The sequence below is a fragment of the Chlorocebus sabaeus genome, chromosome 20, assembly GCF_047675955.1.
Source record: "Chlorocebus sabaeus isolate Y175 chromosome 20, mChlSab1.0.hap1, whole genome shotgun sequence".
In the NCBI taxonomy this organism is placed as follows: Eukaryota; Metazoa; Chordata; class Mammalia; order Primates; family Cercopithecidae; genus Chlorocebus; species Chlorocebus sabaeus.
The window spans coordinates 27,393,937-27,415,498 of NC_132923.1; the positions used below are offsets into that span (position 1 = coordinate 27,393,937).

The 21,562-nt window shown below is 45.4% G+C and overlaps 1 protein-coding gene across 3 annotated transcripts in view; it reads right to left on the reverse strand.

The window, feature by feature from the left end:
* LOC103224299 (endosome/lysosome-associated apoptosis and autophagy regulator 1) overlaps positions 1-21,562 on the reverse strand; it is an 89,447-nt gene that overhangs the window by 28,709 nt on the left and 39,176 nt on the right. For 2 of the 3 annotated variants that reach the window (XM_073008514.1, XM_073008515.1), the window contains exons 2-5: positions 10,452-10,572; positions 7,751-7,943; positions 676-823; positions 124-204 (exon numbers count right to left, since the gene is read on the reverse strand). In XM_073008514.1, the coding sequence (XP_072864615.1) occupies positions 124-204; positions 676-823; positions 7,751-7,943; positions 10,452-10,572 (543 nt within the window). The remainder of the gene's footprint in view (positions 1-123; positions 205-675; positions 824-7,750; positions 7,944-10,451; positions 10,573-21,562) is intronic. The other variant, XM_037998155.2, reaches the window with a different exon arrangement.

Here is a 21,562-nt window from a genome sequence, read left to right on the forward strand (position 1 = left end):
TATCACACTCCTGCCCTCCAGGGACATCAGCGTGGAGGCTCAGACTGGGAGGAAGCACTCTCTGAGGAAGGCCCCTGGGTCCCTTTTCTGGGATTTCTGGGAGAAGGCTGGTGTGATACTCACACTGTGGAATTCCCATCCTTTCTCTGTGGTCTTCATCCACCTGGAGTCATCTGCATTGGGCTGGCACTGGTCATTCTGAACCTGACATAAAAGAGTTTGGAACCAGAGTCTCAGCTTTCTAAGGAAATGGATATCTTTCCCCACATTGCACCAGTCCTCCAGAGGGCCCTTCTTTATATGGGAAGAGTTGCCAATTTCCTTTAGGGACTGAACTCAAAACACATGAGCCTCAAAGTAGGGCAGGAATTAGTCACACACACAAAATGAGCATTGACACCAAAGAAATAACTTGTAAGTCAAATGTGCTGTGTTCATGTCTGAGCCGGATAAAACACTTAGAAATCTCCCAGACAGCTCTTCCCCCAAGAGTCCTTTCACTTTTGCCTTTTCTCCTTGCCTCCTGGGGCCTCAGCTGATTTTGCCCACAGCTCTCTCCAGAGGGAAAACAACAGTGATTTCCCAAGCAGGGCTACACTCACGGTGGATTCCTCAAATGGATCTGAGCCCCAGAGAGACTTTAGCTCCCACCCTCCACCTTGGCCAGGGGCTTACAAAAAACTCAAAGATGATGCTGGAGTCTGGGTAGTAGTATTCGAAGTTAACAGTGCCGGATTGCTTCAGGTTGACGGCGTACATCAGTGTGGCTGTGCATTCGTCCGTGTTGGAGGCGATGTAGTCGCCCTGGGGAACCCACTTGGACCTGTGAAGGAACAGGAACCAGGTTTACAGGCAGGAGCACAGCCCACCAGGCTTTGTGCCATGTGCAGGTCTCATGTTCTGCTGGGTCTTTGGGAATCTTCAGGCTTGTGATTCACAAACTGAAACTCGGACCTGAAAATGCTCAGTGAAGAAAGACAAAAGAAGCTCTCAGGTAGGTTAAGGACCTGGAGCGCAGCTAAGAAGAGGAAGGCAGACAGGTGAGGAAGACAAGCAGGCTTGCCTCCACATTGTGCAGAACTACCTGGGATACGGGTGGCAGGTGAAGTTGGGGAGGGATAACTTTTTTTTTTTTTTTTTTTGAGGCAGAGTCTTGCTCTGTCTCCCAGGCTGGAGTGCAGTGGCGTGGCCTCAGCTCTCCACAACCTCTGCCTCCCGGGTTCAAGTGATTCTCCTGCCTCAGCCTCTCGAGTAGCTAGGATTACTGGCATGCACCACCACACCCGGCTAATTTCTGTATTTTTTTTTAGTAGAGACAGGTTTTCACCATGTTGGCCAGCCTGGTCTCGAACTCTTGACCTCAAGTGATCCACCCACCTCGGCCTCCCAAAGGGCTGGGATTATGGGCGTGAGCCACTGCACCCACTCAGGGAGGGGTGACATTTATTGGTTGCTTACTACCTCCAGGCATTGCACTATGTGCTTTATATTCGTGATTTCTTTTCATCAATAAGAGGAATTGTTTTTCCTGTTTAAGAGACAATGAAACTGGGGCTTGGAGAGTGCCAAGCCCAATATTATGAAGCCAGCGAGTGGCAGGGCTGAGATCCAGTCTGCCAAACTCTAAAGCTGTCAAATAACTCAGTAGACACAGACATTCTTCAGAACTTAGACATCCACCCAGTCTAGTCCACCTGTTTTTCTAGAAATGTCTGCTATAAAGATGCCACATGTAAATGGTTTTTATGGAAAGGGGGAGGGCCAGAGAACCCCGGAGACAGCCGACCTGGTCATGTCTATTTTGTCTCCTAAATACGTGTTCACTCTATCCACCCTGTGCTCTCCCTGTGCTCACCACCACACCATCTACAAACTAGCCCCCAAACTTGTCTCCCTGAAGCCAGTCCCGCATCCTCCTAGCCCTCTCCATGCTGCAGCCCAGCAGACAGATCCTCCGGATAGACATCTGACCATGGCACTCCCTTGCTTCAAATTAAAACCCCTGGGACTGACTCTCTGTGGCCCTTAGGATAGGGTACAGATTCCTGATGCACTCTTTATACTCCAACTCTATGACATTTCTTTCAATTCCTCTGCCAAACTTTCTCTTACCTCTGGGCCTCCTGACATCCTCTTCCCTCTTCCTGGAACAAACTTCCTCCTCTCTCTCGGTTTAACTCCTACACTGTCTTAAATGCCACTTAATCTAAAAAGTCTTCCTTGATTCTATCTGCTTCTGCTATGGGTGCCCTTAGTTCTCTTTGCTCCCCTTCTCATAGCCATAATCCCATGATATTTTATTTATTTTTAGTATATTATGAAATATTTAAGACCTATACAACAGTATAATGAACATTCACCGACCCACCACCCTGCTTAAGAAATTCAACACAGCAGAAGCCTCTGTGTACCCTCCGCTAACCTCATCTGAGCCTTTTCCTGGAACACACTGCCTTCCCCATGGCCAAGTGACCACTTTCCTGAATCTGGTGTTTAACATGCGCACGCGGTTTTCTACAGGTATGTATCTCTAAACAATATACTGTACAGTAGTGCTTCGCATGTTTTAAAGCTTCACATAAATGGTATTATATTTACAGGCTCTGAAACTCACTTTGGGAAGGGAGGGACTTCAATATACTAACTGTGAGATTCATCCATATTCACACATCCAGCTCTTCTGGCTTCGTCTTTACTACTGCATAACATTCCTTTGCATGACTCTACCATATTTATTTGTGCATCACTCATTGATGGACATTTGGATTGTTTGCAGTTTCGTGTGCACATTCTGCTGTGTTCCTGTCTCCTTAGGCACATGTCTGAGTAGAATGCCTGGGAGGAGAACTGTATGTGAGCCTCCCATTTACCAATGACTGCTGCACTGTTCCTGTTGCTCCACATCCTCTCCAAATTTGAAACTGTCAGACCTTAAAATTGTTGCCAATATTATGTGAGGGAAGAGATCAAATTTACCTTGCTCACTAAAGTATTCCCAGTACCAGTCTGGGCCTGGCACATAATGGGGACTTGCGGGGTTAAAGAGTTGAACGTGGAAACAGGTAATCAAACACCATCACATTATTGCACTGTTTTGCCTGAGACCAGGCCAGGTTTCCAGTTGCTTGGTAATGGTCAGTTGGGTGGGCATGGTGGCTCACGCCTGTAATCCCAACACTTTGGGAGGCTGAGGCAGGGATCACCTGAGGTCAGGGGTTCGAGACCATGGAGACCAGCCTGACCAATATGGTAAAACCCCATCTCTACTAAAAATGCAAAAATTAGCTGGGTGTGGTGGCGCATGCCTGTAATCCCAGCTACTCAGGAGGCTGAGGCAGGAGAATTGCTTGAACCCGGAAGGCGGAGGCTGCAGTGCGCTGAGTGCCATTGCACTCCAGTCTGGGTGATAAAGCGAGACACCATCTCAAAATAATAATAATAATAATAATAATAATAATAATAATAATAGCCAGTTAAAGGAACCTCAGATTAGTCCACAGATTTCCCCCCTGTGTTTGCCAGGACAACATGGTTATTTTCAGCTCTTTGACAGTCAGTGTTATTCTCAAAACGAAAACATATAACATGAGCTTATCCAAAATATTCCAGCTAACTTAATAGCATTGATTTCTCCTTGTGGAAAGAGATAACCTTTAATGCTCATGTGCTCAACGACGTCAGCTATAAATAACTCTTGAAGTTTGATGAATAATTAAAAAGATGCCATAAGTGGGTTACATTTGCAAAGTGCATCACAATTCTGATTTTTGTCAGAGTTGCCCCTGGTGAAGACATTTCATATTCAATAATAAGAACATGTTTTGATTGATTTCTAGTGTCAGGCATCGCTCTAAATTCTTTACAAGTATCATCTCATCGATCCTTACCTCAATCTATTAGAGTACTATTTTTATCATCATTTGTAGAATGAAGAAACTGAAACCCAGAAGTGCTTAGGAAACTTACCCTAGGTCATCCAGTTGTGATCTGCATATAATGTTTTTCATTTTTAATGTTTACATTTCTCTCTCATTCTTGTTTCACTGTCACAGTCTTTGAGCGTCTGCTCAATCTTTCCCACTAATATATGACATTCTTTCTACTGCTCCCACGTCACTCCTGTTCCCTTAGCTTATGCTAGTCTCTGATCTCAGACTGTTGCCAGTACCTTAGCCCTGGAACATCAACCCACGACCCATGGAGGATCCCTGAAGGCTCAGGATCCTGCCATGGAGACTCCATTCAGCTGGTCTGTTTTGTCCCCAATTATTTATTTTGTCTATTTTGGGCCAGACACTATGTTAGATGCTGGAGACACAGTGATGAACAAGACAAGTATGATCCTTTCCCGCTTGGGGCTTGCATTCGCTTTCTAGTTGAGGAGACAGCAGCTTAACTAATCACACAGTCACATAGGAATGACGGTGATAAGTGCCATTGGAGAAATGCAGGATGATACAAGAGCGTGTAACAGGAGTCTATGGGGTCAGGGATGGTTTCTTTGAGGAAATGATTTTTAGGTAGAGACGTGAGGGTTAAGTAGGAGTCACAGAAGAGGGGACAGAGAGTCCCATGTTTAAATGCCCTGAAGGTAAGGAGTGCGATGGTCAGTGTGGCTGGAACACAGCAAGCGAAGACAGAAGGTACTTGGGAGAGGCTGGGGAAACGGGCAGAGGGCAGGGCAGCAGGGCCCTGCAGGCTGTGGGAAGGTAGTGGACATTGTCCCAAAAGCAATTGGTAGCCATTGAATCTAGGGTTTTTAGCAGGAAATTATTGTGACCGGATTTAAGGAGATGAGGCTGGGTGTAGTGGCTCACACCTGTAATCCCAGTACTTTGGGAGGCTGAGGTGGAAGGATCATTTGAGCCCAGGAGTTTGAGTCCAACCTAGGCAACGTACTGAGACCCCGTCTCTAGAAAAAATAAGAAGTTCGCCAGGTGTGGTGGCGTGTGCCTGCAGTCCCAGCTGTGTGGGAGGTTGAGGTGGGAGGAAGGTTTCAGCCCGGGGAGGTTGAGGCTGCAGTGAGCTGTGATTGGGCCATTGCACTCCAGCCTGGGTGACAGAGTGAGACTTTGTTTCTAAAAAAAAAAAAAAGAAAGAAAGAAACAAAAGAAAAGAAAAAAAGAAAGATGAATCTGGCTCTTGCTGAGTGGACAGGCCTGGAGGAGGCTTGGAATGGAAGCAGGAGACCAGCTTGGAGTCTCCTGAGGCAGAGCAGGCAGGATTTGGGTAGTTGCACAGCTCAATAGGAAAGCCAAATACTTGCGCTCTAGGTATCAGCTCAATTATTGCCTTTCTGAGGGATGACGGGAAAACCACAAAAACCTCTCCAGATGGCCATTTCCTCTCCATTGAGGGAGAAATATCCTCTTCCTCCCTCCCAGGGATGTCGTGAGATGCCTTAAGACGCAGGCCCTGAAATAGTCCGTGCCGTGGAAACACAAGTTGTTATTAACCCGCCCACATCCTGGCTCGCTGAGAGATAATGATTTCTGGACTCTCGGTGCAGTCCCCAGAGCGAGAATACATCCTTCCTTTACATGGCTAGGAACTGACTGAGCCAGGTCTGCACCTTGTCCAGGGCCTAATGACAGTCTCCATTAGGACTCAAATGGGGGTTGGTTGTTTTAACCCGCACATTCCTGCTCCTTCCAGCTTTAAAGCTCTCTAGCTTTATCTCTGCCTCCAGTGTTGTCATGCTAATGAATTTGACACTTCAAATTGAACTCTAAAATAACATAACATTAAAATCGGACTACAGATTAAATAGCCACTGCTTAGCTTAGACAAGATTTAAGTATAGGAATGGGAGACATTGCTCCCAGTTTTTAGAAATCCAAGTGTAATACAATTCTTGAGTCCTTTTCATCCGTTTGATTGTTTGGGTATAAATGAAACTTTCATTTACTTTCCTCCTGTATTCACTGTCAATATTTAATAAGGAACAATATGACTGCCTTTCACATCCCCATATCGCCCCTATTTTCGCTCCCTAAGACCCAATATTGCCTTGCCCGTAATAAATGTTATTTGAATGTGGCATTATGGAGCAGTGGAAGCTTGGGTTTGAATTTCAGTCTCGACAGCTGTAAGCCAGATAACAAAGGGCAGGTCATAACCTTGCTGAGCTTCCAGTTCCTCGTCTCTGTAATAGAAATAGTAATGCCTATTTCACAGGGTTCTTGTGAGAATTAGAGAAAATAATATACGTAAAGCATCCAGAATAGTGCCTGGCCTACAAAATACATATCTGAAATAGATATCCAGTTCTCCAAGCACCCTGGACTGAGCTTTCCAAGAAAATTTTCTAGTTACTGGGGTCTCACAGCGTTTGGAAGATTTCAGCCAGCACTGAGCAAAGGCTAGACAGAATCAGTTTTAGCAGTTAGCACCCAAAATGGCTCATGCCTGGAATCCCAGCACTTTGGGAGGCTGAGGGGGGTGGATCACCTGAGGTCAGGAGTTTGAGACCAGCCTGGCCAACATGGTGAAACCCCATCTCTACTAAAAAAATACAAAAAAATTAGCTGGGCATTATGGCACACACCTGTAATCCCAGCTACTCAGGAAGCTGAGGCAGGAGAATTGCTTGAACCTGGGAGCTGAGGGTTGCAGTGAGCTGAGATGGCACCACGGCACTCTAGCCTGGGTGACAGAGTGAGATTCTGTCTCAAAAAAAAAAAAAAAAAAAGTTAGCACCCAAGCCGGGAAAATACCCAAGCTTTGCATATTGTGTTCCAGTTAAGCTGAGAAAGTATATTGGCTGATCCAAAATTCTGTGGTGGAAATCCAGTTGTGTTTTTTTGGTTTTCGTTTTTCTTTTCCTTTTTTTTTTTTTTTTTTTTTTTTTTTTTTTAAGACGGAGTTTTGCTCTTGTTACCCAGGCTGGAATGCAATGGTGCGATCTCCGCTCACTGTAACCTCTGCCTCCCAGTTCAAGCGATTCTCATGCCTCAGCCTCACGAGTCACTGGGATTACAGGCACCTGCACCATGCCAGGCTAATTTTTTGTATTTTTAGTAGAGACGGGGTTTCACCATGGCCAGGCTGGTCTTGAACTCCTGACCTCAGGTGATCGATCCACCCGCCTTGGCCTCCCAGAGTGCTGGGATTACAGGCATGAGCCACCGCACCTGGCCGGTTTTTGTTTTTAATTGCGACAGGGTCTTGCTCTGTTATCCAGGGGTATGGTGGTGTGGTCATAGCTCACTCTAACCTTGAATTTCTGGGCTCAAGTCATCCTCTTGCCTCAGCCTCTTGAGTAGCTGGGACTACAGACATGCACCACCACACCTGGCAAATTTTTTAACTTTTTGTAGAGATGGGGTCTCGCTATGTTTCCCAGGCTGGTCTCAAACTCTTGGTCTCAGGCAATCCTCCCACATCAGCCTGTCAAAGTACTGGGATTACAGGGGCACGTCACTGTGCCCAGCTCCAGTTGGGTTTGTTTTAAATAGACTGGGCCATTTAACCCTTGTCCCCTTGTCCACTCTCTTATTTTCCCATGTTTTTTACCTCCCACAAATGCCTGTCCATCACTGGTAAGTTTAGGCCAGTTAAGAGTGGGCCAGGTAGAGTCACATCCACCGGTCCTGTGGGCATGGCTACAGGCCTCACCCTGGCAGCCTGGCTTCCTCTTCCCTCCATCCTCCCTGCCTAGCCTGAGGGGCCATGGAGGAGGCTGCCCAGTGTGCCCTGCAGCTCCTTCCCCAGTGGGCTGGGGATGGGGTGGGTGTGTGTACAAACTCACGAAGTGCAGTTCCCGGTGGACTCAGCGGCACTGTCATCCAGCTCCATGTTGGCTGAGAGGCTGGCAAAGCCATGGGGCAGCTCATCCCACTCATCAAACCGAATGCCTGTGCCGAGGGAGTAGCGGCCCTCAGCGCATGGCTTACACGACTGGTCCTTCATATCCAGAAACTCCCCGGCGTTGCAAGAGAAAGCTGGAAAACGGCAGAGACAAGGCGGGGCAGTGAGGTCACGGCAGCCCCAGAAGTGCGTGGGCTGCGAGCAACTGAAGGGAGGAGTGATGGGTTGGGATCTAGGAGTTTGGCCCACTAAGGTTTAGGGCCATGGCATTTACTGTGTGATTTTATTTTATTTTTCTTAAAACAAAATTTTTTTTTCAGCGGTGATATTCCTTGCTATGTGTGATTCTATTTGTATGAAATGGCCAAAAGAGGCAAAGCCATGGAGACAGAAAGTAGATTTGTGGTTGCCAGGGGCTGCAGGGAGGGGCCTGGGGAGAGATTGCTAATAGTATGAGGTTTCTTTGTAGGATGATTAAAATGTGAAATAAGAGTGATGATGGTTGCTGTGAATATTCCAAAAACCACTGAATTTTATCCTTAAAGGAATGAATTTCACGGCATATAAATTATATACCAATAAAGCTGTTATTAAAAAAAAAAAAATAGATCTAGGGCCATGGATACTCTGCCTTGCTGTGGGACTTTGGGCTTGTCCCTGGCACTCATTTCCTTTGGAGAGGTGCCCTGACCATTCTGAGAGCTCTGTGGTGAAGAGGATGCCAAGGTCTCTTGTGCTGACCCCTCTGAATGACATATGGCTCTTCAGCCTTGAATTTCTCCCTTGAGCCTCTGGCCTCTGCCTTTCTGGTTGTACTGTCACCATGCTAGGTGGGAGTCTCATGACCTGTTAACTCAATCATTGCAATATCCTCCTAAATAGTTCCCTATTCTTATTTTTGCTCATTCTGTGGTCAGAGGTACCTTTTTAAAACACTGATATGATCAGGCCCGATGGTTCATGCCTGTAAACCCAACATTTTGAGAGACCAAGGCAGGAGGATCACTTGAGCCCAGGAGTTTGAGGCCAACCTGGGCAACACAGTGAGACCCTGTCACTACAAAAAAAAAAAAAATGTTTAAAGTAGCTGGGAGTGGTGGCTTGTGCCTGTAATCCTAGCTACTCAATCGGCTGAGGTGGGAAAATTGCTTAAGTTCAGGAGGTCAAGGCTACACAGAGCTACGATTGCGTCACTGTACTTCAGCCTAGGAAACAGAGTGAGACCTTGTCTTTAAAAAAATAAAATGTAAAACACATATATACTATTACTCTCCTTATTTAAAAAAATAAACAGGCACTCCCTTTTGGTTCTAGAAGTATGCTCTTGGCCTGGCACTCAGTTTTCCATGGTTTCCCTCCAGCTTAACTTCCCAGCTTGACCTCCCACTACAAATCTTTCTCCACCTCAACCCCATCCATCACCTTCTCTGTGTTGCCTCTACCCTGGACCACAAGCTCTTCCTCAAATGTGTCACTCTTCATACACATCTAAGCTTTTGCCCTCCCAGCTATGCCCTCCCAGCTATGCCTGATCCCTAAATATTTGTAACTCTCATTCTTTCTCATATCATATATGAGAAACTACACTAGGCTCTGCACTCCTCCGGGGATGGCTGGCTCAGTGACTGGCACAGACTGGGAGCTTCATGAATGTTTCTGAAACAATGAGTGAATGAATGAATGTCTGCACTTTCCACCACCTAAGCTTCTGAAAGCAGAGACTGGGCCTTATTTGTCTTTGCAGTTCACACTGCATGTGCACATCATGGTGCTTACACATAGTGGGATTCACTGAAGTCGGCAGAGTTCAGCAGAGTTCAGTGAAGATGGCTCATTTGTTTCCACTAGTCACATCTCAGTTCTGCTCAGGTCTCAGCAATATCCAGTCATTAATTTAACAAGTATTTATTTGCTCACTTACTCAACCAGGCACTGTACTAAGCTGATTTGAGAATTTAAATATCTTCAAACTCCTTTCCAACTCTTCACATAATTCCTTAAATCTAGTGCCTGGTTTTTCTTGTTATTCCCTTTGCATTCCTAAAATAATAATGCAGGGGAAAAAGCTGCCAATTGTAGAAAAGTTGTGACTGCAGAATCACAGAGGCAGGCGCTGGGGCTGCAGCAAGCCACTGCCTTTCCTATTGCACAATCAGATCCACAGTCAGGAAGATTCTTGTCCCCTGAAGTGATGCCTGGAGCATTTTAAAGGATGTCTCTGCAGAAATTTAACCTCTCTGACTTCCTTTTTAAGAATGACAGCAAATCTCAATCTTTCCTAATGACTGATTGTAGCTGATGAGTGAGTGTAGATTGGAGAGACATACACAGGCAAAATGAAAATGTATGCAAACAGAAAAGAATATCTGAGTGCACACAGCTGGCGTTGCTTATGCTGTATCCACTGATGGGATTTAAATTCCTTTAAAAAATGAAAGCAAATTCAGATATCCAGTTTGCATTCATGAAATACTTCTGCACCAAATCTCATAAGGGTCTGGGATGTGGGGACTAATTGGGGAAAAGATCTGATTCCTTAATGCAGCTGCTCTGCCAGGAAGGGCCCAGATTGGATGGCAGGAGACTTGGGGGAGAGACCAAAGCTGAGTGACAGGGAGGCCCTGAGCAGGACAGCTGCTTACAGCACTCGGTGCCCTTGACGGGGTCGGGCAGGCTGGTGCACAGGCCCGGGGTATGCGGCACGGCGACCCTCCACCTGGAACCCGTGCTGTCACACGCGGTGTACTCATAGTGGTACTCAGACTGCAGGGGAGAGAACAGTGGGCAAAATGTGCATTAGCAGTGATCAAACATTAAGAGTTTCCCACCCACTTCCTGCCCAGCACATGGCTACTGATGCTCATCCTCTCAGAAATGGGCCCTGGGACCCCCGGCAGGGAGCTGATGATTATGAGCCGAGTAGAAGAACTACAATGATTTGGATCATTCCTTTCCACCCAGCCACGGTCTAGTCCCTAGAAATCATTTTTGTGTATGACTCTCTTTGTTGTTATGTTTAAGTAATATCCTTATGGAGCAGAGGAATGTGGGAAGGTAACTAAGGAACAAGCTAGAAATAGGTGGAGTTTTTCTTATTCTAAAGTGTAGCATTTATGAACGAGGACATTCTAAATGGAAGTATGTTCTAAATGGAAGCCTTAGTCCACAAAAAATTTACAAAGCCTCATCACAGAAGTGGTATGTATTTCTATTTCCCTGTGTTTCTTTTTTTTTTTCCTTTTTCTTTTTTTTTTTTCTTTTTTTGAGACGGAGTCTCGCTCTGTTGCCCAGGCTGGAGGGCAGTGGCACCATCTTGGCTCACCGCAACCTCTGCCTTCCGGGTTCAAGCAATTCTTCTGCCTCAGCCTCCCAAGTAGCTGACACTACAGGCGCCCGCCACCACACCAGGCTAATTTTTATATTTTTAGTAGAGACGGCGCTTCACCATGTTAGCCATGCTGGTCTCAAACTCCTGACCTTGTGATCCTCCTACCTTGGCCTCCCAAAGTGCTGGAATTACAGGCATGAGCCACTGCACCTGGCCCTATTTCCCTGTGTTTCTTATGCTCCTTTCCACTCAGAAAGACTACGAATTCCCAATTGCATTTTATGAAAATATTATATTTGGCCGAGGCAGGTGATGTGCTCTCACTTGAGCCTATTCATCCCTGATTCGTCTGTGCAATGGGAAACTCAGAGTTTTTACCTGAGCTAAAAATAAATGGGATAAAAACAAAACAATCAAATCAAGCATTAAGTAAAACAACAACAACAAACAGTTCTACTCAGAACAAAGAAAACACAGTTGATGTGCCAAATGCCCTTAAGCATTTTTTCCTCCTTTAAATCTGGTAATAAACAACAGACCATGGAATTAGTGATGATTTTGGCTCTGACAAGTATTTTACAATCTGCACTTACCTAAAACTATATTCAAGCCCATAGGTACTTTGTATTACTGTATCCATAAGAAAAATAGAATTAATTTCCCCCTTAACCCACGTGAAAGCATGATTGCATAACATGTACAACGTCAAGGAGCTAAGACAAAAAAAATACAACAGTTTTGAAGTTTGTTAATCTGATAATGCGTCAGGACCAAAAGGAAAAAGCTTTATTTTTGGGGAGAGGTAAACACACTGCATGTCATCTATTCCAAGTTGCGTATTTTTTCCACATCTAACGTCTATGAAATCAAGACGTTTCTTAAAATTGACACAGTAAGGAAGCATTGTGTTATGTTTCAAGGGATAGAGCTTTTTCCTTCTTTGTGACACATTAAAAAAAATCGTGTCTTAGAAGCAGTGGTGTTTCAGACTTGCTGCAATATAATAAAGATGTAGTTTCTTTTCTTTCTTTCTTTTTTTTTTTTTTTGAGACGGAGTCTCGCTCTGTGGCCCAGGCTGGAGTGCAGTGGCCGGATCTCAGCTCACTGCAAGCTCCGCCTCCCGGGTTTACGCCATTCTCCTGCCTCAGCCTCCCGAGTAGCTGGGACTACAGGCGCCCGCCACCTCGCCCAGCTAGTTTTTTGTATTTTTTAGTAGAGACGGGGTTTCACCATGTTAGCCAGGATGGTCTCGATCTCCTGACCTGATGATCCGCCCGTCTCGGCCTCCCAAAGTGCTGGGATTACAGGCTTGAGCCACCGCGCCCGGCCTCTTTCTTTTTTTTTTTTTTTTTTGAGACAGTCTCTTGCTCTGTCACTCAGGCTATAGTGCAGTGGCGTGATCACGGCCCACTGTAACCTTGACTTCCTGGGCTCAAGTGATCCTCCCACCTCAGCTTCCCAAGTAGCTGAGACTACAGGAACCACTATGTGCACCACCATGCCCAGCCAAGAGATTAACTTTTGACCAGAATCTTTGACTTTGGATGTAGATGTCAATGTCATCTAGGAAAGAAAGAATATCAGCATGGGAATTCTTTGTGCCCTTGGGCTACCGTCTCTCTGGGTCTATTTTTCCTAATAATTCTTGTCTTTTCCTCATCTCAGAGGACTCTGAGGATAAATAGGGCAACTATGCATATGTGATGTCAATCCACTTCTTAAAATGATACTCTCAAAAGGGTTTTGCTGCAAGAATGAGGGGTAAAGTCCACTGTGTATAAAGTAAATGGAGAATTGAGTGAGCAAGGCAGAAAGGACTGTGTGGTGCTCGTGAACATACTCATGCTGGTCTTTTGTGTAGTGTGTTCACAGTTCCCAAATACCATCTCGTCTGATCTGCACGACTTCCTACAAGGCAAGTAGACCAGGGGTTGTTTCCTTCATTGTACAGACGAGAAATTAGACTCTCAGTGGCGAGATAGCTTGTCCAAGGTCACACAGCCTATAAGTCACTGAGCTAGAAACCAGGCCTTCCCAGCAGGAATCCTCCACCCTTATAGACTCTGATCAAACACAGACTCACACAGGGCCAAATTTAACAGCCAAATCTAAAAATTAAACATGACAGTGTTGGTTGTCTGCCAGCAGCCAGGCTCGCTTCTGAGGCATGAGAATTGGTGTTAAAATATCTAATCTGTTCGAAGATCATCTCAGTTCATTCTGACTGCATTTGGCCTCTTGGAGGCACATGGGCCAAATCCGTTACTTTTCATCGTCTTTCATTTGATGTCCCCTGGGTGCCACTCAGGTGGGAGGTTTGCTGAGGAAATGGTGGTTTCAAGCCTAAGAAAATTTCCCTTTCTATATGTGCTCATTTACTTCATGCCACTTGGGGATATTTACATCATTCAAGGTGGTTGGCTCTAATACACCTGTTTCAAATCTGAACTACACTTTGAGGTCACACCATTCAAGACATAAGCTTAGGGCTGGGCACAGTGGCTCACACCTGTAATCCCAGCACTTTGGGAGGCCGAGGTGGGTGGATCACCTGAGGTCAGGAGTTTGATACCAGCCTGGCCAACATGGTGAAACTCTGCCTCTACTAAAAATACAAAAGTTAGTCAGGTGTGGTGGCACATGCCTGTAACCCCAGCTACTCAGGAGGCTGAGGAAAGAGAATCACTTGAACCCAGGAGTGGAGGCAGAGGTTGCAGTGAGCCAAGATCATGCCACTTCACTCCAGCCTGGGCAAAAAAAGTGAGACTCTGTCTAAAAAAAAACAAAAAGACATGAGCTTAGAGAGAGTTAAATCAGGGATAGAACTGGCAGGACTCCTCAATTACATTCAGCGTTCTGCGAACACATCAATTCCCTCACAGTACCTCAGTTTACTCAGTGATCTGTCTGAACGTATATAGTTTGCATAAAGTGCAGGTCTACAAAGGAGCACATAAACACATTCAGTATATACATCCAGCACGTAACTCCTTCTTCCTCCCTGTGCACAATTCTATGACGCACACCCAAATTACACTGCTAAATGGGACACAGCAGGCAGTGGGTGCTGTCTGTTCATCAGGAAAATAAAGGAAGGGTTTAGAAATGAGGGGGTGGGGACCTTTAGTTAGTGCATCCTTCCCTGGCACCACCCAGCCACGTAATACTCCTGGGCACAAGTGAAGGAAGAGGAAAAAAAACCCTGAAACTGGAATATGCTTTGCCTGTATTGACTGATCTGTCGGTAACACTGATCTCTCAGCTCTAGAAGAATTCACTCAGACTCACAATACTTTTAGTCCTTACTATCTAGGTATTGAATGGACTGCTGAAATGACTAAAAAATAAGAAAACTGTCGAGTCAGGATGGTACCTGGATGGAAATCTGTCCTTCCTTCTACCTTCCCACCACTCGCTTTCAAAATAGTATCTGTTACTTTTAAAAATGATTATCAAAGTAACAGTTTAGAGGCCAGGTGCAGTGGCTCACGCCTGTAATCCCGGCACTTTGGGAGGTTGAGGCAGGCAAATTACTTGAGGTCAGGAGTTTGAGACCAGCCTGGCCAACATGGTGAAACCCCATCTCTACTAAAAATACAAAAATTCATCGGGTGTGGTGGCATGTGCCTGTAGTCCCAGCTACTCAGGAGGCCAAGGTGGGAGGATGACCTGAGCCTGGGAGGTTGAGGCTGCAGTGAGCCATGATCATGCCACTACAGCCCAAATGACAGAGTGAGACCCTATTTCAAATGAAAAAAGGAACCGTTTAAAGACTAGAGATTGGAGGTAATCTATGGGTTAGATGCTAGAGCTGTACTTTGTTACCATCCACTGTGGAAGACGAATAAGGTTTAAACTGGTTAGCTGATGACAGAGATGTGGTCCACAATTCAGGTGGAAGGAGAGTCCTAGGCACTGGGTTAGCCTCTTTCATGTGCCCTAAGTAAATAGGCAAATGAGAAGTGATCCCACCACCCCTTCCCATGTGGCACTCGACCTCCCTAAGCTATAGCTGCCTCACTGAAAAATGGGGATACACAAACCTCTGCATCATACAGGGGCTGGGCTGCTGTATCGTTATGCAGGCTCTTCATAGGTTACCTAGCTCAGGGCATGAGTGGAGGGTGGATTCTAGCTCAGACCTTGCATGCTAGGTGGTATGCCCTATTGAAGGTTGCACCTGCCCAGAGAGGGAGTGCCTCTTCCCCATGTGCAATAGGGCCCCCTGTGAGCATGATTAAGATGATGTAGGTCAAGCACATCACACAGTAGGTTTTCCAATCTTCAAAACAATCCAATGATAAATTATTTTACCATTTTACAGATGGGAAAATTGAGTCACTGAGAGGCGAAGTCACTTGCTCAAAGCCACACAGCCAGGAACTGCCAAACCAGGATTGCACCCAGGCTATCTGAGTCCAGAATCTGTTTTCAAGGCTGCAGGTGTTTGAGAGCAGCCTGTGTAGGCTCCTATCACACTTACACACTGTGTCTGGGGCTCAGCAGTGGCTCTCAAGCTGCTAAAAACTTTGCAAGGAAAGCCAAGCGCATAAAAAACTTTGCAAACAACGCCCAAGGGGAAGGGACCCAAGTCCAAAGCCGTGTGCAATGGGAAGGCAGAAAGGCATTTTGAACCTTGTTGGAGGTTCAACAAAGACATCTATTGTTTGTGCCTACCCAGTGTCCACCCCCCTTCTTCTGAGAGCAGCGCCTCTCTGGGAGGAACTATTGCCTCCTTATTATATACAGTCTTGATGGGATTGCAAGTGAGGTGGCCCACCTTCCTCTGCCGTGGGTGGACACATGACCCACACTAGGCCAATCAGATGCTCTTTGCGGATAAGTGGAAGATGGGATGAGGGGGAAGAAGACATTTAGCCTCTAAGCAGGGACCTCAGGTGGGTGGGAACTGAGGGAGGGATGGGGCAGGAAAGTGGGGCAGCTGGGGATAAGGCCCCTCCTTACTTCCCAGTTCTACCTGGGGCTGACCTTGGTGCCCCCCAACCAAACTCCACAGAATAAAAACACAAAAACTATGCCAAGTGAAATAAGCCAATCACAAAGACAAATACTGTATGATTCTACTTATACAAGGTACATAGTAGTCAAATTCATAGAGACAGAAAGAATGGTGTCTGTCAGGGGCTGGGGGAGCAGGATGGGGAGTTACTGTTTGATGAGTACAGCATTTCAATTCTGTAAGACAGTTCTGTGGATAACGACGATGGTGGTGCCGATGGTAGCACAACAATGTGAATGTACTTCATGCCACTGAACCGTAGATTTAAAAATGGTTAAGCTGGTAAATTTTATTATGTGTATTTTACCACAACTTTAATTTTTTTTTTTCAAAAAAAGGTGATACCACAGGTCCTACAGAACATGCCCAATCTCTGAGTTATTCTATTGAATACTCCAGAAGGCAGAAGCCTGATGATCTAATAGTCTAAATTAGAGAAATATCTCCAAAATAAAAAATATTTTTATAAAATATAAATCTATATATATTTAGAGATGGTGTCTTACTCTGTTGCCCAGGCTTGAGTGCAGTGGTGTGATCACAGCTCACTGCAGCCTCAACATCCTGGGCTCAAGTGATTCTCTCTCCTCAGCCTCCTCAGTAGCTGGGACTACAGGTGTGAATCACTATATCTGGCTAATTAAAAAAATTTTTTTGTAGAGATGGAGTCTTGCTATGTGGCTAAGGCTGGTCTTGAACTCCTGGACTCAAGCAATCCTTCCACTTTGGCCTCACAAAGTGCTAGAATTACAAGTGTGAGTCACCACACCCTCCAAAAATATTTTAATTATCATCCATATGATTGGCCAAACTCAGAAACACCAAGAGCAAGGAGTGGAAGGCAGCAGGCAGAGAGCACATTGTAGCAGTGTCACTGGACATACCTGGGCTGTGGTGGGTCCCTCACACTTATTTGTTCGCTATTGACAACTTTCAAAAAACATTGCATTGTAGTTGTGCAAATAAATATGAGTGCTAATTTTTTTCAAACATTCTGTTCTTTTAGAATTAAAGTGTTTAAATGTCTCGGCATATATTTTATTTTTTATTTTATTATAAAATATAAAATGTTTTTATAGCTCAAGAACAATTCTCAGAAGATATTGTTAACTTGGAATATGTCTGTTCTTCTACATTCTAAGAAAATAACGTTCACTCATCCCACATTCAACAAGCACGTACTGAGGCCCTGTTATGTGCTAGGTTCTGGTGAAGCAGTGGTGTTTAAAACCTGTGGATTTCTAGAGCTTTTATGTGTATGTGGTGGGGAGTGTGCTAGCAAGGATGGGAGGAGATAGACCATAAACACACATCCCAAAGAGGTTTAGTTGCCATTGCAAGCTGTTTCTTGCCCCTATTTCTCAAGAGCAGGGTCTTGGTGTCTAAGGACTGTGGCAAAAACAGCAACACATCTCTAACTCTGATCTGACTAACCATTAAACCACATTGTTTCTCTTCCAAGTGATGGTGGTTTGAAAGCCAGAACAAGCCAGCTCCCACAGACGTTTAGCCTAGTTGCTTCGAAATAACCCCTGCAACAGCAGAACTAAGAAGACAGGGATGACTGGTCACAACTCTCCAAGAGAGAAGCACAAGGTGACCAGGTGGTAGTGAGGTCTACTGTTCTACCAGCCTTCTTCTTCCTGCCAGGGCACTTCTCCAGCCCAGCTGGCCAACGATGACTGCAATGGATGGCCCAGACTGGCTGGAAAGCCCCTCAAATGGGGCCTCTGGGGATTAACATGGGCACTCCCCAGCCTGCGAAGGTCCTCAGGGGACGCGAGGGCCAGTGGTGAACTAAAACAAGCAGTCTCTGATACTAGGAACAAATGACCTCGGTGGTCATTTGACTCATTCTACCCTCAGTCTCCTCATCTGTAAAATGGGACAGTTGGACTTCTAAGATTAGACAACTTCTAAGATTCCTTCCATTTCCAAGAACTTATTATTTTGTACTGGTACCAACATGGAAATCTGTCCTTCCTTCCATCTTTTTCCCCTTTTCTTTCTTTTGTTTTTTTTTTTGTTTGTTTGTTTTTTTGAGATAGAGTTTCGCTTTTGTTGCCCAGGCTGAGTGCAGTGGCGCGATCTTGGCTCACCACAACCCCTGCCTCCCAGGTTCAAGCAATTCTCATGTCTCAGCCTCCTGAGTAGCTGGGATTACAGGCAAGCGCCACCACACCCGGCTAATTTTGTATTTTTAGTAGAGACGGGGTTTCTCCATGTTGGTCAGGCTGGTCTCGAACTCCTAACCTCAGGTGATCTGCCCGCCTCGGCCTCCCAAAGTGCTGGGATTACAGACGTGAGACACCACGCCCGGCCCCTTTTCTTTCAAAATAGCACATCTTAGTTAAAGATAATTATCAAAGTAATACCTGTTAAGTGCAGGAAAGACGAAAACACAGACTAGAATAAAAAAGAAAATAAAAATCTGGACCGGGCACAGTGGCTCACGCCTGTAATTGAGGTCAGGAGTTCCAGACCAGCCTGGCCAACATGGTGAAACCCCATCTCTACTAAAAAATACAAAAATTAGCCTGGTGTGGTGGCGGGCGCCTGTAATCCCAGACAGGAAAATCGCTTGAACCCAGGAGGCAGAGGTTGCAGTGAGCCGAGATTGCACCATTGCACTCCCTCCTGGGCAACAGAGCGAGACTCTGTCAAAAACAAAACAAAACAAAACAAAACAAAAAACCAACCTGCCACAAGTCCACCAAACAGAGATAACTACTTTTAACATTTTGCTGTATTTCTTTCCAGATTCTGATTCTATACATGCATGTACACATGCAGATGAAGATCACATGGTATATAGTTTTGTATTCTGACTTTCTTCCTTTTAATTTTAGGTCGAAAGCACTTTCCCATGTCCTTAATGGCTGCATCATAGTTTCTTTCACCATTCTCCTATTGTTGGACCTGGAGTTGTGTTCCATTTTTCCTTATTTTAAATAATATTGAAATGACACTTTCTTTGAATCTCTAATTATTTCCTTTGGATAAATTCCCAGAAGTGGAATTACGAGGTTAAAGAGTATGAGTTTCTTTGAGACTGTTGATCAAGAAGGGAGATTTCTAAGAGAAAACAGAGATCCCTAAGTCTTACTTTTTGATACGGTAAATTTATAAAACCTATTACGGCAAATTTGAAATACATTATTTCAAATATATATTTTAAAAACCAAAACAGTGCAATGAGCCCCCATCTCATCACCCAGCTTCAATACTCACCAATTTCTGACATTCTTTGTCTATCTCTACCCCACTACATCTGCCTCCACCTGCTCCTCCCCACATGAGATTGTCATTTTTCATGGTTTTTTTTTTTTTTTTTTTTTTGGAGACAGGGTCTCACTCTGTCACCCAGGCTGGAGTGCAGTGGTGTGATCTCGTGTCACTGCAACTGCAGCCTTGAACTCCTGAACTCAGGCCACCCTTGCCTCAGCCTCCTGAATAGCTAGGGTTACAGGCGTGCACCACCATGCCTGGCTAATATTTTTGTAGTTTTAATAGAGATGGGGTTTCACCACATTGCCTAGGCTCGTCTTGAACTCCTGAGCTCAAAACGATCCGCCCGCCTCAGCCTCCCAAAGTGCTGGGATTCAGGCGTGAACCACCGTGCCAACCTCGTGGTCCTTTTTTAAAAGGTAAAATTTATATACATTGAAATGAACAAATATTAACTCTACAGTTTTGATAGATGGCTATATTTGAGTAAAACATTAACAGGGCTAAGAATAACCACCCAAAGACTATTGGGAAAACAGAACAACTTCCCTACCACTCCTACCTCCCGGAGCGAAAAGACAGAGCCAAGCAGGTGTCTCACATTCTGAGTCTTAAATCCACTGCTGCGTAAAGTCACAAGCAGCCAAGGAAGCAGAAGATCAACATGACTTGGGTTTGTCTTGGCTGGGACAGGATCTGTGTCAAGAAACAGGTTCTTAAGTAAACCTGGGTTTTGTCTGGAGCCATCTTTAGACTGGATGCCTTGGGGTCTGGAGGAGGCCACTTCTTCCCTTGTTCCCAAAAGATCTGCTTTCAGAAGAGAAGTTTCTCTTCTCCTCTCGCAGTCCCTAAAAAGCAGATTCTTTAGGGAGAATGTCAAAATTAGGGGCTGGGCGCAGTGGCTCACACCTATAATCCCAACGCTTTGGGAGGTCAAAGCAGGAGGATTGCTTGAGACCAGGAGTTCAAAACCAGCCTGGGCAATATGGCAAAACCCTGCTCTACAAACAAATATAAAAATTTGCCAGGTGTAGTGCCACGTGCCTGTAGTCCCAGCTACTTGAGAGGCTGAGATGGGAGGACTGATTGAGCCTGGGACGTGGAGGCTGAAGTGAGCTGTGATCATGCCACTGTACTCCAGCCTGGGTGGCGGAATGAGACACTGCCTCAAGAAAAAGGATGAGGCTGGGTCGCCAGGCAAATGCCCTGGAGCGGGGTATAACAGGGTCAATAGGTAGTTGTTGATCAGTTACACATACTTCTTCGCCTGAAAAGTACTTGACCCAGACCAGAGCAGATTCCATTAATCAACCCCAAATTAATAGAAGCCCTGTGTTACTTCTGACAAACTCTAAAAGTTTCCTGACTGTTAGGGAGAGACTAGCCCTTTGCTGGAAAGTACCAATGAATTCCGCTTAGCATAGGAACGTGGAAAACCGTGGAGAAATGTCAGAATTTGGAATATGAGTCCCCAAGATGAGATTTTCTCTCAGGTCCAGCCCGTGCGGGTGTTTTGTGAACTCCTGGTTTTCATACTTTTTGCTTCAGAGTTCCTCTGCTCAAGCTTTGGGTGGATGGACTGGTTGAGGCTCAGGGGCACTGCGACCTCACTGTGTCCCATTGTGAAGAGGAGTCCTGAGGGGAGAGGACGTTTCCTATTGTTCTCCAGCTGGTCACACCTGACCTGGGAAAGGCTGCTGGGCTTCTCCCACTCTCCCTCTCTCCTCCCACTCCCTTAGGACTGCGGACTCAATAAGCCTGGGTGCACCAGCTCTAGACCTCTGGGGCCTACGTTTGTCTGATCAAAACTGCCTGGAGATCATGTTAAAAACACACATTCCTGGGCTCTACCACCAAGATCCTGATTCTCTAGCTCTTCTTCTCCTTCCTCCCTTTTTCAAAACTCACTCTTCTGTGCCCCAAGCCTTAAATATTTATCCCATTTGAAAGTAAATCACATAAACAAATATCCCACAAGATAGGGGTCCTTAACCTATGGACCATTGCCCATATATGGCCAGATGCTGAATTTCAGATATGTGCATTTTTCTGGGCAGTGGGTCTGTTGTGTGACTTCAAATCCTCTAAGGAGGCTGTTATCCCCCTCCTCCTCCCTACACAGGAAAACATTACCACCTGCCATTATGTATTAGTAATTTTAAAGTAGCTTAATATTT